This window comes from Nyctibius grandis, chromosome 7 (genome assembly GCF_013368605.1).
Source record: "Nyctibius grandis isolate bNycGra1 chromosome 7, bNycGra1.pri, whole genome shotgun sequence".
NCBI lineage: Eukaryota > Metazoa > Chordata > Aves > Nyctibiiformes > Nyctibiidae > Nyctibius > Nyctibius grandis.
Genome location: NC_090664.1, coordinates 24436686 through 24451892, shown reverse-complemented (window position 1 = coordinate 24451892; position 15207 = coordinate 24436686). Strand labels below are relative to the sequence as shown.

Here is a 15207-nt window from a genome sequence, read left to right as displayed (position 1 = left end):
AAGTAGAAAGTGATTTTTGTTCCATATTTAGGTAGTTTTGAAAATTTTAGTCAATATACCTACAATTGTTGTCTTTTCTCTTGTTTCAGGAAGGAAATGGATCATAGTAAGGAGTCACAAAGCCGAGATGAGGCATATAGACTGGGGTTTGGTCTCTAAGTTTGTGTCCTTTTGTCTTTTAAGTATTCAGACTTCTTTCCCTGTAAGTTACTCCTGTATACTTCAGATGATAGAGTTCTCCTTTAGAGAGAGAAAAGTATTATGTCTGCTCAGGCAGTGATAAGATCCTTATGTAGTGTGATCAAAACAATGAAGCACCTTCCCAAAATGCTACGCTGGGACAAGTGTTCTTATTGCCCCCACTTCTCCCCAGTTTGTATACTTTTTAATTTTTCTTATTGTTTCCATTTCTTGTTTTGTTGTAATATATTACAATATTTGAGGATTCTGAAGATGTGAATACATGGAAGACTCAGCTTTTGTTGGAAAAAGAATAAAGGCAAGAAAGGACTGGAAGATAGTTGAACATACAAGCAAAATAGCATTCAAATTTTAAAAACAGAGAGAAAGTAGAGAACATTATCATAAAGAAGAGAGGGTGAGAAGGAAAGAGGTTGGAGCTTATGATATTCAGTTGTTCAGATTTTGTAATACTGCTCCCTCTCTTTTCTACCTTTTAGTCTCATCCAGTCATCCACATCCCGCATTGTGACAACAGTCTATTCCCTAACTCTTTTTTTAGAGGGGACGGTTGAAGTACATTGCTATGAATCAAATTCAAGTCCAAATAAATTCATCCATCCTTCCCATGAAACGTAACAAGCATTATGGTCTTTTCTGAACTGTACTTTGCATTTTGAGGGCCAAGATTTGCTCAAGGAGTGAGAAATTGGAGAATTTATTTTGCAGTCTGCATTATACCATTAGTGCTATGCTAGCACATACTATTTTCCGTGTTTCTTTTTAACCATCTAGTTGTTCCTAAATCAGCAAACATAAGGATTTTTTCCCCCATTTTCAATTTGCCCGTTCTGGCAGTTCTCCCACTTGTTAACAGCAGCAAACCCTGTGCTGAGAAGCATATAGTAGGGAATTCCCTGGTTTCAAGAAATATTTAGAAGTAATCTTTAGGTGTTCAGTTCAAATTTTGTTTAAATTACAAATAATTTGATAATATTCCAAATTTAAAAAAAAAAAGTACAACAAGGTGTACTTGTTTGTTGCAGAAATATATTTATTCTATAAATATATAGAGCACTCTGCAAATATATAGAATACTTCATAGGTATACAGAACAGGTCTGAAAAGATTTATTTTGTGATATTTTCTCTTTTTTTCCCCATCCACAGAATCCTTCCTATATTCAAATCCTATATTTTTTAACATCTCAAATTATATCACCATTTCATTACATATCACTACTCTGCTTGCCGAAATCAAAGTGAAGAGCTGAGCACTGAAGAGATAAAAATACTTTTAAAATACTTTGTGATATTTGCAAATGTGTATGTGTACATATGTATTTTTTCAAGAAACTGAATAACTCCGACTACAAATATGGTGGAGAAAGGAAGTCTGTTGAAATTTAAACCATGCGTAAGATTTGGTAGTATATTTCTCTGAAACCATCAGAGAGGCAGAAGTCCTCCAGCAAAGGACTGGAACCTGGTATCCATCAGGTTACAACTCTGCTGTCACACAGGCAACAGCAGAAATGGATAGTTTGTGCAGAAGAGCTCTGGTGTGGGCAATGGCAATACACACAAATGCTGGAGCTTGTGCGTTGGATACAATGATCTATGCAGGTGATCTACGGAGAGAGAACAAGAGAGAGTAAAACACCTTAGTTATGGTTTTTATATTTGCTGACCATATGGTCCATCGATGCTCCCTGTTCTGACCTCATGTACCTCCATAAAAGAAAGAAGGCATCCGTAGAGGGCTCCTATACATCCTCATGATTTTATGCTTAGACACCGATGTGTTAGTGTGTGTGGACTCTATCTCGAAGAGTAGGGTTTTCCAAGTTTTTTTTCTTTATATGTCAGACCCGAGTAATTTCCATTAATTCTACAATAAATCCTGAAGTCAGCACAGTTGCCTATAAAACCAAAGCAGAATCTGTTGAAGTACGCAGAAAAGACAGCTCTTCAGCAGGGCTGCTGCTGAATTTAGCCTGGAGACTATTATTTCTCTGAGTGAAGGCCAAACTAATGATTCTTCACTTAAAAAGAAACCATACAAGTCTGTTAAGAAAAATAGTTCCAATGAACAGCAGAAAAATGGAAGTGGTTGAAATGATCTGCATAAAGGAAAACCAAAGTGATCTGCCAATACTGTTGAAGAGGTAATATTTCCTGGAACAATGAAACAAGTGGGACAGGTGATTTTTCATTAATTAGTTTTGGCCAACTAACAATGAATGACTGCTGGAAAGCTGCTAGGATTAGGTGTTTGTAACTATTAAATGCTATTATAAAGACTATTTATTCTTCACATCAAAGTAAAAGAAACAAATACTTGTTAATACTGAAAGTTAGGGCAAGTCATGTGGACAACTGTATTTTCCCATTGGTATTCATTTCTGCACTTCTCTGTTCTTTTTTTGGAAAGCACCAAATGACTTCAGGAAAGTCTTGTGGTATTTCTGGTAAAAGTAATAAAACAATAATACTCTGAAGAGGTTTTTTTCAGGAAAAAAAAAAAAAAGAAACAATGCACAAGATGTTCAGATGGTCTTTTTCACCCCATCATTGTACCTCCAATTATTTACATTAGATCTCTGGGAGAGTCAGAAGGTGAGGAAAAGATTCAGCTGGGAGTGCAAGCTTTTGAGAAGGTTGCTGCATTTTCTTTGGATGAGTGCTTGCACTCACCGCAGAGTCAGCACTTCAGCAGAAGTGACAGAAGTCGAGTACCTGCCAATGTCAGAAGCGGAGAAGGCAGGTCTCACAGGAGCAGGAACTGGGAGTGAAACCAACAGCTCAGCTGGAGTCCTGGAATTTCCCTCCAGTAGAAAGTGTTCTGTCTTTAGGGCCCTCCTCACTGTCACACACAGACACCATTTCCCGTCATTCCTTTCTTCTTAATCACGCCAGGCTTCAACTTAGTGACTGCCTGGCTCATATTTCTTCACAAAGGTAGCTGAAAACTTCTCAATCCATGTGGCCATCCTGATTACTCACCTACATTGGACCAGGATGGCTCATGTTTAGATGCTTAGATTTTTGGAAACTCCTCATCCAAGGGAAGTAACTTTTACCATCTCTCCCTTTGAAACTGCAGGTCAGCAACCCATCTACCTCCCAGCACAACAGTAGGAGTAAAAGATAGGGTCCTGACCCTGCTGTTATGTCCTATAACCAGAGGCAAGGGGTGTGACCTCAGCCCTGACCCACACATTTGGTCATGTAACCCAAGGCAGGGAATTCATCCTCTCCTACATGATGACAAAGGAACACACTCCTGTCACCCCATTAGTAGTCTCTGCTCTTCCCCTATTCCTTAGTCCACTTGACAAAAATGTTGTCGTTTTAATATCCTGTTTTGCCATCCCAAAGATGCTCCTACCCTAGAAGGGAAGGTTGGCAGGAGAGGGGCAGAGACCTCTGCAGCAGCAGCTTTGCTGCTCCAGAAACGGAGGGAGAAAACAAAGCTGGTCGAGGGTGGTGACCATGCCCTGGGCAGTCATTGCAGTAGGGCCACCCCAAATACTAAGCCCTACCTTGGCAGTAGCTGGAATAAGGTTGTCCACAGTCCTCCAGAAGGCAAGGGGAGGGCAGAGGGCATGAGGTTGTTTTGCTCTATGCAGCAACCTGCTGCTCAAGGCAATTCTTCTCTGCTTAGGACTCTAGGCAGTTCTGGGGTATGGCTTTCATCCCACTATTCTGTATCTGCACCTGACACTCAGCTAGTAAGACTTCATTTCTGTTTACCTATTTTCCAGTCAACACTATGTTCCTTAGATTACAGCAAGAGAAAACCAAATTCTGTAAACCTCCTGATAGTATGTCACCTAATATACCCAGATGCCTCAAGGCTAGCTGCTCTGTTTTTTCCTGTCTATGCTTTTGCTTGATCTAAACCCATTTCCACCTATTCATTCTATGTGTCTGTATCCATACTTGCTATTTATTTACTTTTCATAAAAATGCTGATGCTGAATTTGTGGCTGACTATATTTCAGATGGTGATACTTCTTTTTTTTTGCAGTTCTATTGAAAGCAACGACCATAGAAGTTTGTGGCTTTACATGAGGTTTTGTCAAAAATAGTATTGGTAGGGTTTCTTGGTCATGTGTTTTCTCTAAGTGACAGAGAAGTTTGAAAGAAGACCTCTGAACATATTCATTTTCAGGGATACTTCAGACTAATTTTTATTTTAGGTTGGATAGATTGACAGAGATAAGTCATTCCTGCACTTTCACATTTGTGCACACAAATATTTTCAGAAGATCTCATGATCTATTTTTGCTCAGTTCCTAATGGCAACTAGTTATGGTTTTGTTTGAGGAGAGCAGGCAGAACAGTAGTTCACAGAACTCCTAGGTCAAAAGTTCTGCAAGTTCTGCTTACCTAGCTCTTTTTGCTCAATGCTCCTTGTCTAAGAGTTCATTGCTCTCTATTTTTTTTTCCTGTCACTTCTGGGGATAACCAAGGTCAATCCTATTAACATTTTCATGAGGTCCATGATTCCTGAGACACTGTTAACTAACTACATCTGAAGTGTATGAGAAGTTCCTGAGTGCCCAGGATTTCTGACTGAATCAGACTTTGGATGATGCAGTTTTGGTTTGGGCAAAGGCTGCAATCATGAGCACCTTAAAGAAGGACTGAGCTTTGTTTGCTGCAAGGAGAGGTGCTGTTTTGCTGGATGCAGCCACTGGCTGACCTAGACATCCCTTGGATGCATTCAGCTACAACTGTACTGGGAAGACAGGAAGTCAAGGAGGGTGGTGGGGAAGACAAGCGACAGGACCTGAAATTACTCTGTTGTTATGTTGCTAACAGCGGTCTGGAAGAGGCTAAGGAATAGGGCCTCCAACAGGAGCCACTGGGTGAGATAAAGCAGCAGAACAGGCATCAAGTACCTTTCAGAGGAAAGAGCTGGAGGAAGTACTTGGAAGGGAGCAGGTCTTCCTGCTGGGCAGGTTTTGTTTTCATCCTCACTGAGGGTGAAACTTCCTGCAGCACATACGTATTTTTCCTTTTCAGTAATAATTGGTCTTTGGGTAATTTTCAGAAAACAATGTGGAAATTATAGGGAAAAAAATAACTAGCAAATAGACCACCAGAAAATGCTTCGAGAGGAAAAACCCGGTAAGGTTAGCAGTACTGAAGGTCTTTGGGGGAAGGAAGAGGAGGGGAGGATGGGCAATACATGAATGATTTTTAACAGTTAATAGACATTAGCACACATTTCATACTTCAGCAGAATGCAGTAGAGGCACAACCACAGAGGGCTATAAACCTGGCCACAAATATATGAGAGACTATAAGCAGTAATCTCACTATTAGGAATAGCACATTTTGAATTTCTTAAGAGAAAAAAGTCTTCTACCACAACGAAAAAAGCCAAAGCATGAACCCTGAAGAGAGGTGGGCATATGCCCATACACATTTAGGATTATGGGACAGACATACAAATCTTAGGATTTCTTTAGCTGTGATTAAAAATAAAAATATCAAACTAAATTGAAAAGCAGACTGTTGAGAGGCCAGAAAAGTTTTTATGAGTGAACCCCACATATTTTTTCTCTTCACAAAACATTACAGCTTGAAGGAGCATTAATTCATAGACAATTCACCTATGCTTTGTCATCCAACACAGACCATCTAACAATCCAACTGAGTACGCTTGAGGGTCACCAGTTCTCACAGACAGTAGAAATAAGGAAGTAGTTCTCATTAAAATCATCAGAATATACAGAACATTAAGAACCAAAATGTACAAATCACATCCCAACATGAAAGGAGTATTCACACCAACACAAATTAACTCCAGCTCCTCCTAAACAACAAACCTTACAGTAATACTAGGAGAATAACAAATATTTACCTCCCATGCCTCTAAGAGAGTCATTTTCTCTTTAGATACTGATTCTAAAAATCCTCCTCAAAATAATTACAGAGGGCCTAAGCTGGTTTCTGGCAAAGACAATGAATGGCCCTCTACTCTCTCCAGCAGAGGCCCTAATTGCCTGCCTCTACTAATGAACTAATCTCAGGCACCTGGAACTAGCAGGCTCCATGCGGGGCAGGCAGGGCTCAGGTTACCTAAGAAATACTCTAAATATATTCACACAAATCACTAACACTGCAGATGTGCAAATACTGCTTGTGTCATATTGCTGGAGAGACGGACATGTGTTTGCAGTGCTATAGCACATAAAACCTGAAGATGAATTCATTGTGTTGCTTTAATCCCTTCCAGAGGCCAGGTGGGCATTTGGGGAGCCAGATGAGTGTGTTGATTATCTACATTTACTCATTGCATTAAACCACTTGTCTGTGTGAAACAGAGTATCTCAGATGCTCACAGCATAAATATGTAGGTGGCTGGGAAAAATGTACGTATTTCATGAGTGCCTGTTGTCTGTGAAATGAAACCTAATCAGGAAGTTAGCCTAAAACTTTGGCTAAAACTTATATAAGTCCAAAATTTGCTGATGCCTCGTTTTTTAAATTATAGTTAAAGGATCTGGAAGTCACCAGAGGATGTAAGCAAGCCCCAGTATAAGCCTTGTGAGACAAAATACTGCACTTTTAACAAATTTTTAAAGGTTTTAACAGGCAAATGATTTTCCGTGACCTCAGAAATTAAAGCAGGTGTCCTGCTTTCCATCCAAACATCCACAAATGTCTTCTCCTTCCCTGGACTGATTATGCTGATAAACAGGTGTCAAATTCTGGGTACGTGTCTGGTTTCATTTGAGGAGGGAAGAATGATATAAACTAAACACACTTTAGCAGGAAAATGCCGGAGAGCAAGAACAGGCTCTCCTCTTGGTCTTTGACAAATTGCTGAAATGTATGTCTGTTTGGATCTTAGGTGATGTTCCCATAGGTTGATTAGCATTAAAAAAAAATTATCTTGATTTGTTCATATGCCAGAAAAATAGTGTTATTTATATTGCTTACATAGACACAAACACCTAATCTTTTTGTAAGCAAAGGTAGGAACATCTTCCTGAATTATCTACATTTTGTAGTGTGCTAATCTTTCTTTTTTTCTTCTTCAAGACACCATAAAAAGAAAAAAACAAAACCCGAAAAACCCACTTAAATTGACTTTTTCAGGTTGGAGACCTGGATAGATTAGATTTTAGATATTGATTGAATGGCAAGCTTACAGCTTCACGGAAAAAGATTTTGCAGGCATTACACAAGTGAGGTTCAGTTCTGAAAGTAAAAGGCAGGCAGGCATACAAGGCAGCTCTAAAGGCTCAGAGCTCAGAGTTTACCAGCACTGAGGAAAGTCCAAACAGAGACATTTGTGCACAGTATGAATCCCTGCTCACTGATAGCCGAATTTCCAAGATTTCCTTCAGAAGTTTATTTAAATAATACTATTTAATGTAGACTGCCAGAATACACTGATCCTCCCTTACTAGCTTGAAGAGCATTCCAATAGGGAACAAACCCTTTTGTCTTCTATACTCTAGTAATTATCAGAAAAGTGAACTCAATTAATGAACTATCATTAGTTAGTGTGAACACTGAAAGATAGTATCAAAAATCCCTTTGATTAAAGGATCACACAGATACCAGCTATTAATTAATGCAATGAATGCAATCTATGAGGTTGAGGAGAGCAGCAGAAATAGCAACCATTCTACTGATTTCATGTGTGACAATAAAGCTCTATGTGAAGAAGGGCTACTGCAGATAGGAGTCTGGCTTCTTCCAAACTGCTCAGCTAGTTCTCATGCTTTGGAAGAGTAGGCAGGTGATGATGAATACACTAGCATCAGACAGTGCTGCTGTCACCACTTGACTCCAGGATGCAGGGAACAATCGTACCACAGACAGCAAAATGCCTCCTGTGCCTTCACTGCTGAGCTCTATGCCAGCATGGAGGAAAGTGAATGCTAAATCTTCACCAAGGAATTGATCTACTTCTCTCCTCCATAGGGAAAATAACACAAACTTATCCATGCATTCTTCGTTTCTCCTCTCCAGTCACACACACCCCCAACAAAGGTTACAAAAGACATGTATGTCTAGGAGAACAAAAAAATATCTCCGCTGAAAATTGATCACAATTAAAATCATTAGTCAACCTAAGTAAAAACAAGGCATTTTTAGGTATTTCAGGAAACACTTCCTAAAAATTATGTTATGTTCCTAAGGAAAGGGGATACATAGACCTGTTCAGATAGCTCCGGATATTTTCTGGAATATATAACATCATCCTGTCATCATACATTGAAAAAGCAATAGGAAAAGTTGGGAACTATATTTAAAGAAAGGGAAATAGTTCAATGACCCCAAACCAAGGCATTCTTGTATTTCTTTCTTTACTTAGTCACTTATGACAAAGTCCCAGGTGATTTACCCTTCCCATGACCTTATGCCTTTTCACTAAATTGGTGACCCTAGATATTAATGTGGGTTTTGAGGCTGCCTTTTGAAGCAGTTGTTCTCATTTCAGCTGTTATTGATGAGCACTTGTTTTCTTAAAGGTCTCTTTTTTTATATGCAGGGTAGATATTCTCACTTCCCACGAGCTGTGGATTCATTCTGCAGTGCAGGAGGGGCTGGGGTACTCCCGGGTACTCCCACCTGCCCTCCCGTACAGCCTGGACTCTGCTTCACCTCTCTGAGCAGCCAGCAATACCTCCTTGGCAAGGCCAGGCCTCTGAGCTGCTGTCCCAAAAACAGCATACAGCACTGCTAATTGTTACTGCATTTAAAAAAAGTAATATATACCATATATATATATATACACCTGTATATATATACTGAGCCCAGATGAGGAAAAACAAAGTCTGTAGCTCTAACATGCAAGTATGAATGTCAACTGCATGTATATTGCAAAGTGGTTTGGAAATCTCTCTCTTGCATTCCCTTTCTGTTGAGGTCCTAGGACTATAGGCACAAAAAAAGAAAAAGAGAAAGAAAAAGTCTTGGGAAGCAATCCTACTCCATGGAGTGAGTAAATGCCAAGGTTTCTACTGACTTCAGCAGGATTTCAGCCTTTGTCGTGTCAGCAGAAGTCACCATCTGTTGACAAACAAACCAGAGGATGAAATCTGCCTTTCTGCTCTGTCTCAGTCTTCTCACACCTGCCTACCTTTCCTGAAGTGTTTGGCACTGCCTACAGCTGGCAGCAGTTATAATAAAAGATGGTCCCTAAGTGGGATCTCATGTAACAATTCCTGAATTTCTAAATGATTTGTGAAAACCTATGTGCAAATTGTTCCTGTTTTCCAGGGAGCTCTGGGAAGGGAGTTGTCTGTAGAAAGTTGAGTCACAGTTGCTCAGCGAATTTGGTACTGAGTAGTAAGGACGCTGCTTTTCGCTTTCAGTGCTGTAGGAAGATTCTATTTTTATTTGTGTAGGGTCACAAAATGCATATTCTAACATCATATTATGTGTTCAGTATATTAGAAAAACTTTTGCCTTTTATAAGCCTCCGCATGTGAAGCTGTCTTTTCCTCTGTCAGGGAGAACTGACAGGTTGCCTGCCATCACCTACTCTCCAGCAAAATCAGGAGCCCACACTGTCAGTGTGAAAACATCTGTTGAATGGATTTACTGACTAGGTTTTAGGTGCAAGTTGTTGGCGTTTTTTTTTCCACACTGTTTATTACAGCCCTGACCTAATGAACTTAATTTGTCGACATGTTTCCCTCAGTGTCTTACTTGATCCCGTCTCACATTTCTTTCTACTGTGCTGTTTTCTTGGAAACAGGAGTTCCTGGCACATCGGCATGTCCACCAGTTGCAAATCTACCAGGCTCAGATGGCTACAGTTGGCATGGCGAGATTAGATAAACATCAGCCAGTGTCCAGGACCCCATCTTCCCCCACTGATTCCGCATTACCTCACCCAGACGTGGACCAGCCCAGCCAGCATGTCTACACAACTGGTAGGATTCCCTAAAGACTGCTTTTAATAGGCAGGGCAAATGCGTTTGTTCATGTAGGATCAACAGATTTAAATGCCTCAAATACCTCCTGCAGCAATGCATTCACTTTTAGCCTTACTGTTCCTCGGTTTTATGATGCTCTACTGGCATCAAGTCAACCAGTGCAGCTGATAAATCACAGGTTAATATTCACACAGTCATAAATTATTATCATTGACTGACTCTGGCAATATAGCAACAGGTGCATTATTGGTGCCTTTAAGTTGTTTATAGCTTTTTCTTTCATTTCCCTATCCTCTGGTTCTTTTCTTGCTGTTCTTGTTGCCTGTTTCATAAAGGGACCACCAATAAGTTGAAGAAAGACCACCAGTAAGTAGGAAAGCTGCAATATAATTCTCAACGTCTTCATTTGACAAGTCAGTCAATGCTATAAGGTTGCTTTCTCTACAGAAAGAGCAAAGCTGTAGCCATGACTAGAAGGTGATGTTGGCTACAAATTTGGTGTCTTTCAGCAGTTGTGTGGAGTCTACAGAGGAAGGCTTTATGGTCAGGTCCTGGGCAGTCCCATCACTCAGGGAGCATCTTCTATTGGTATGGCCTTGGCTGTCCAATGCAGAGTGATTAGAACCCCCAAAATCTTCAGTGAAAGTAAGAAAAATGACCACAGAAACCCTGTTTCTTATTATGGGTAATCTAACCTTGCAAGAGGATCCATCTTTTTAAGAGCCTGAATCTCAGTATAGCATTACAACACGGTTAGAAGTGAAGATGCACTTACTCTGTGCAGAAGAAAGGGGAAATGAATATTTGGGGATACTGTTTATACAGGTTTCTGCCAGAAGTATTAATTCCTTCACATCAATCGTCAGAACTTGCCATGCCCTGAAAGCTTACAGCTCTTCAGGCCGTGACCATGGGTTGATGTACGATGGAGTTCTTAATGGCACTGCTGTATGTCACTGTGTGAGACAGCATGCTTTCCCATCTTTCCAATTAGAATGTGAACTTGGAAAGCAAAAATTTATTATTTTAAAGAAAAAAACTGCAAAAGAAAATGTGATGTCCTTAAAGTACTGCAAGTAAGTGGGTAAATGGATGCAAGATGACATCCAAAGATGAAAGACATAATTTCTTCTTTTGTAAATACACTGTCAATTTATGAATTTCACTTGTTGAGTAACAAACATTTGGATTGTACATAAAGAAACATGCTAATTCACTTTCCATGAGTTTCTGCAAAAAAAGACCAGCTGTATATAGACAGGATTATTAAACCAGGCCACTGTTTTTCTAGTTGTGGTTCATGGAGTCCTGAAAACATTGTAAACTCATTCTAAAAGATTCACAGAGCACACCAAAAGTGAGCTCACTGTGTATAGCCTTCAATGTCCTGCTCAAAAATCTTCAGTTCCACTGGAAGAGCTGAATGGAGTTACAAATGTAAAGGCTGCTGTCTCAGTCTGATTGCTAAGGCTTACTGACATCTCCCTTTATAAGTCCCCAGAAAGGGGACTAGGCTCAAGGGCGTTACGTATATCTGGGGCATCAGTGGAACTGATCAAGGAAGAAAATGTGAAGTTGAGATGGAAGAGCAAGAGAAGGAATGAAATGATGTAGGACAAGCACTGAATGGAGATGGTGTTGGGAAATGGGGCATACCAGGCATAAAGGGCTCAAGATCTGACACAAGGAAGCCTGATGGGTTCTACAATGGAAATGCAGACAGTACATATGGAGAGTCAGAATGTATTAAGATTGGACAGACAGTTTAACCTTACCCCTCCAGTAAAGCATTGCTACATGAACAACAGCAGTGGAGAGAAAGACAGACATAAGGAAAGAGAGAAAAAATGCATCTTATTCCAACTGAGATTCTCAATCCTTCACTGAACTACTTTCTCCAAATCCAAACTGTCTTTTTCTTGAATCCTTGTTTCTTCTTTTATTGAAATTTTTGTCCCCCGACACTGCTCTTTCAATATAATAATCTCTTCAAAGAAAAAAAATCCTATTTCCACTTTCTCTTCAACTTTATGCTTCTGCTTCTCCACTTCTGGTCTGTACCTGCACCTCTCTCACAACCTCTAGGTACTGGCTGACGACACAGTGCAGTGCTGTAGCTGCTTCCAAGCTGTGTCTATGCTAACAGCCAGTATCCCCTGGCTGATTTACCAGTTCGCAGGTCCAACAGAGCACACACCTCTGCATTCACAATGAAGCCTTTCCTTTCTGCTTGAAGAAATCCCTTTCCCTGACATGTCTCTAGGCTTATAGACTTACGTCTATAACCTTTATCACTGCAGTTTCTGAGTATATGGAAAATAGAGCTATTTTCTATTTTATGAGATTAACACCTTTGGAGTGACAATGAACAGAGACTTTGCAACATCAACAGTTCTAATACAGATTCTGTGAATAACTGGATCGATATGTGTATTATTAACGCATGGTATGGTATGGTATGGTATGGTATGGTATGGTATGGTATGGTATGGTATGGTATAGAATGGCTTTATTCGTGCATAGTACTTCCTGGGTCTGGGTGGTGCCCTAGCATTTATTCATTATTCAGTGGAAAGAAAGAAACACGGACCCAGTTTTTATCTATTCATATACCGCCTTTCCAAAATCCTTTGGAAAGAAAGCCCTGAGCGACCTGGTCTGATCCCAATGCTGACCTGCTGTGAGCAGAGGGTCGGACTACAGACCTCTGGAGTCCCTGCCAGCCTGAGCTATCCTGTGGTTCTATGATCTGCTCCCTTAAGAGAGCACAAGATGCAACCAGCCGTTGTCCACAGCAGTTGCAGCACTACCATTTTTAAAAGCATGGAAAGAAGGAATGGGTGGGTGGAAAGGGAGAAAATTCTTGTGCTGCATGAAGTGAGGTCAAATTCAGACTTTAGAAATTAAAGTAAAAGCATCTCCCTGCCTTGAATTATTTCTTACTGTTTTTTTTTTCCTATTTAAAACCAACATATTCTTGGAAGAGAAAAGAGGTAGAAGGAAAACTATTGTGGCAGAATATTACACAGGGATAAAAATGAGCCTATATTTTTTGTGAGTCATGAGAGAAAATGCCCTTAGCCAAATATCTGAAGGGAATCAGAGTGGTAATGGTTGTGAGAGCGCTATGCAATATATGCACAGTATACGCACAAGATAATGAGTTAAAGATGAAAAAAAATATAAAGTCTACTTAATGTTCATGCAGATGGTTTACAGAATATTGACATTATTTATTTCAGATTTTTCTTCTGAATAATTTATTAGATATTCTTCCCTTGGGTTTTCTTATCAGTACTCTTGTTCTCCAGGGCATTTCACCTTCCTCAAAGCATGCTGTTAGCCAACAATTTTCAGGTCTCTTGCTCTCCCTTCTCTTTAAAATGTTATTAAAAGAAGCTGACCCAAATAAAGTATTTTGGAAAACATTAGGTGTTAGGGAGTCCCCACCAGGAAGACCTTGTTTTTTATTGACTTAATGCAAATTCAGTTTCTTTTGTCCTGTGTCCTCTATCATTATATGGTTCATTGGTGCCACCATTCCAGTCTGTCATCAGGGCCACATTCTGACCTCAGTAGTATTGGTGTAAATCCAGAATAAATCCACCAGTCTCAGTGGAGCTGCTCAGATTTACACAAGGAATCTGAGCAGAATCTGGCTGTAGGCATTTGTACTGGAGAGACAGAATAACCATCTTTTATTAATATTTCACAGCAGTCTGCAATTGAAAACAGTTGTCTCCCTCTCTCTCTTTCTTTTTTTTTTGTGGGGGTGGGGAGATCGTTGGCTGAATCCTGTCAGGGAAATCCTACAGGCTATTTTTAGCAGTAAGCTCTACTGCTGCATTGTGGTATTGTACCAAGCACATGTGCTGTATGACCAGCAGCCACACATCTGAATTACTTGCACATCCTAAATCAATTTAGATGCTTGCAATAAATGAGAACATATATTTCAGTCTTTTATTAAGTCAATTAATCCTGCTAGAAATAAAATTTACACTCAGTGGTGTGAATATCTTAGTATTTAAAAGTTTGGAGCAGATGCTTCTGCCATGCGATGCTGACCTGACTAGATTAGACAGATTTTTGATTTGGACAACAGAATTCACGTACAATAAAATTACATTTTTAGTTATATTCTATTTTGGGAAAAATATTAATATACTAAGAAAGGGATGTTTATATCTTTGTCAACCAGAGGAGGCATCCTGAATACACAGTTTTAGCATTTCACTTCAAAACCACTGTTTAGTTGCAACCCTGATATAGGTCATCAAAAAAAGTCATTATTACATGACATCTTGATTCAGTATAATAATAATATAGTAAAATATATATTTTTTTACTTCTATTAACTAAGTTTGATCTATGCAAACCTAAGCCTGATGGAAGCATTGATAATTAGAATAAAACATTCAGTGAAAGAGTGGCAGGTAGGAGATACTTTCAGCTAATTTTGTTAACATTTAACAAGTGTTTCCACTCAAATCCATTGAATATAACTGCCTACTCTGCCTAAGAGCTTCTTAAAGTCCTGATGCGTGTACATTTAGCATCTAAACACCTGTGTTGGGCAGGGTGTTGGGAGGAAAAGTGGCCTTATCTAACAGTATAATGACCAGTATAACTGCAGAGAAAGGAAATTATTAACTACTTTGACAATGCCAGCAGAGATTTTAAGCTGCATTAGTTTATTAGCTCCAGATTTTTACTGGTTCTTTTTTTTTTCTTTAAAAGCAAACGAATCAAGAAAGTAAATAAAAGAATTTATTGCTAATGTCCTATTTTGTTTGATAGATAATCATTTAGCATAAACTTAGTCATGCTGCACATAGGTATTATGTTTGCATTCTCCTTATGCTAAACATAATTGTTGTATTATCGTTTTGGCTTAAATAGCAAGATCCCGAAGGATCATTTCTAAAGTGCATGAGCTAAGAAATATGGCAGCATAAATATTTCTAGAGCAGCATAATTTCTGGCTGGCTTCTAACTGAATTATCTCAGAAACTTAACTTTGCATTGCCCACAATTTATGCAGACTCTTATTCAGTAGAGTTTTTAAACACTTTATTAAAATTCAATATCCATTCAAGAACTTTGCTAAA

At 39.3% G+C, this 15207-nt stretch overlaps 1 protein-coding gene across 3 annotated transcripts in view; it reads left to right on the top strand.

Annotated features, from left to right (window-relative positions):
- Positions 1-15207, top strand: part of HDAC9 (histone deacetylase 9) — a 294314-nt gene that overhangs the window by 132354 nt on the left and 146753 nt on the right. For all 3 annotated transcript variants that reach the window (XM_068404562.1, XM_068404563.1, XM_068404561.1), the window contains one exon: positions 9916-10093. In XM_068404562.1, the coding sequence (XP_068260663.1) occupies positions 9916-10093 (178 nt within the window). The remainder of the gene's footprint in view (positions 1-9915; positions 10094-15207) is intronic.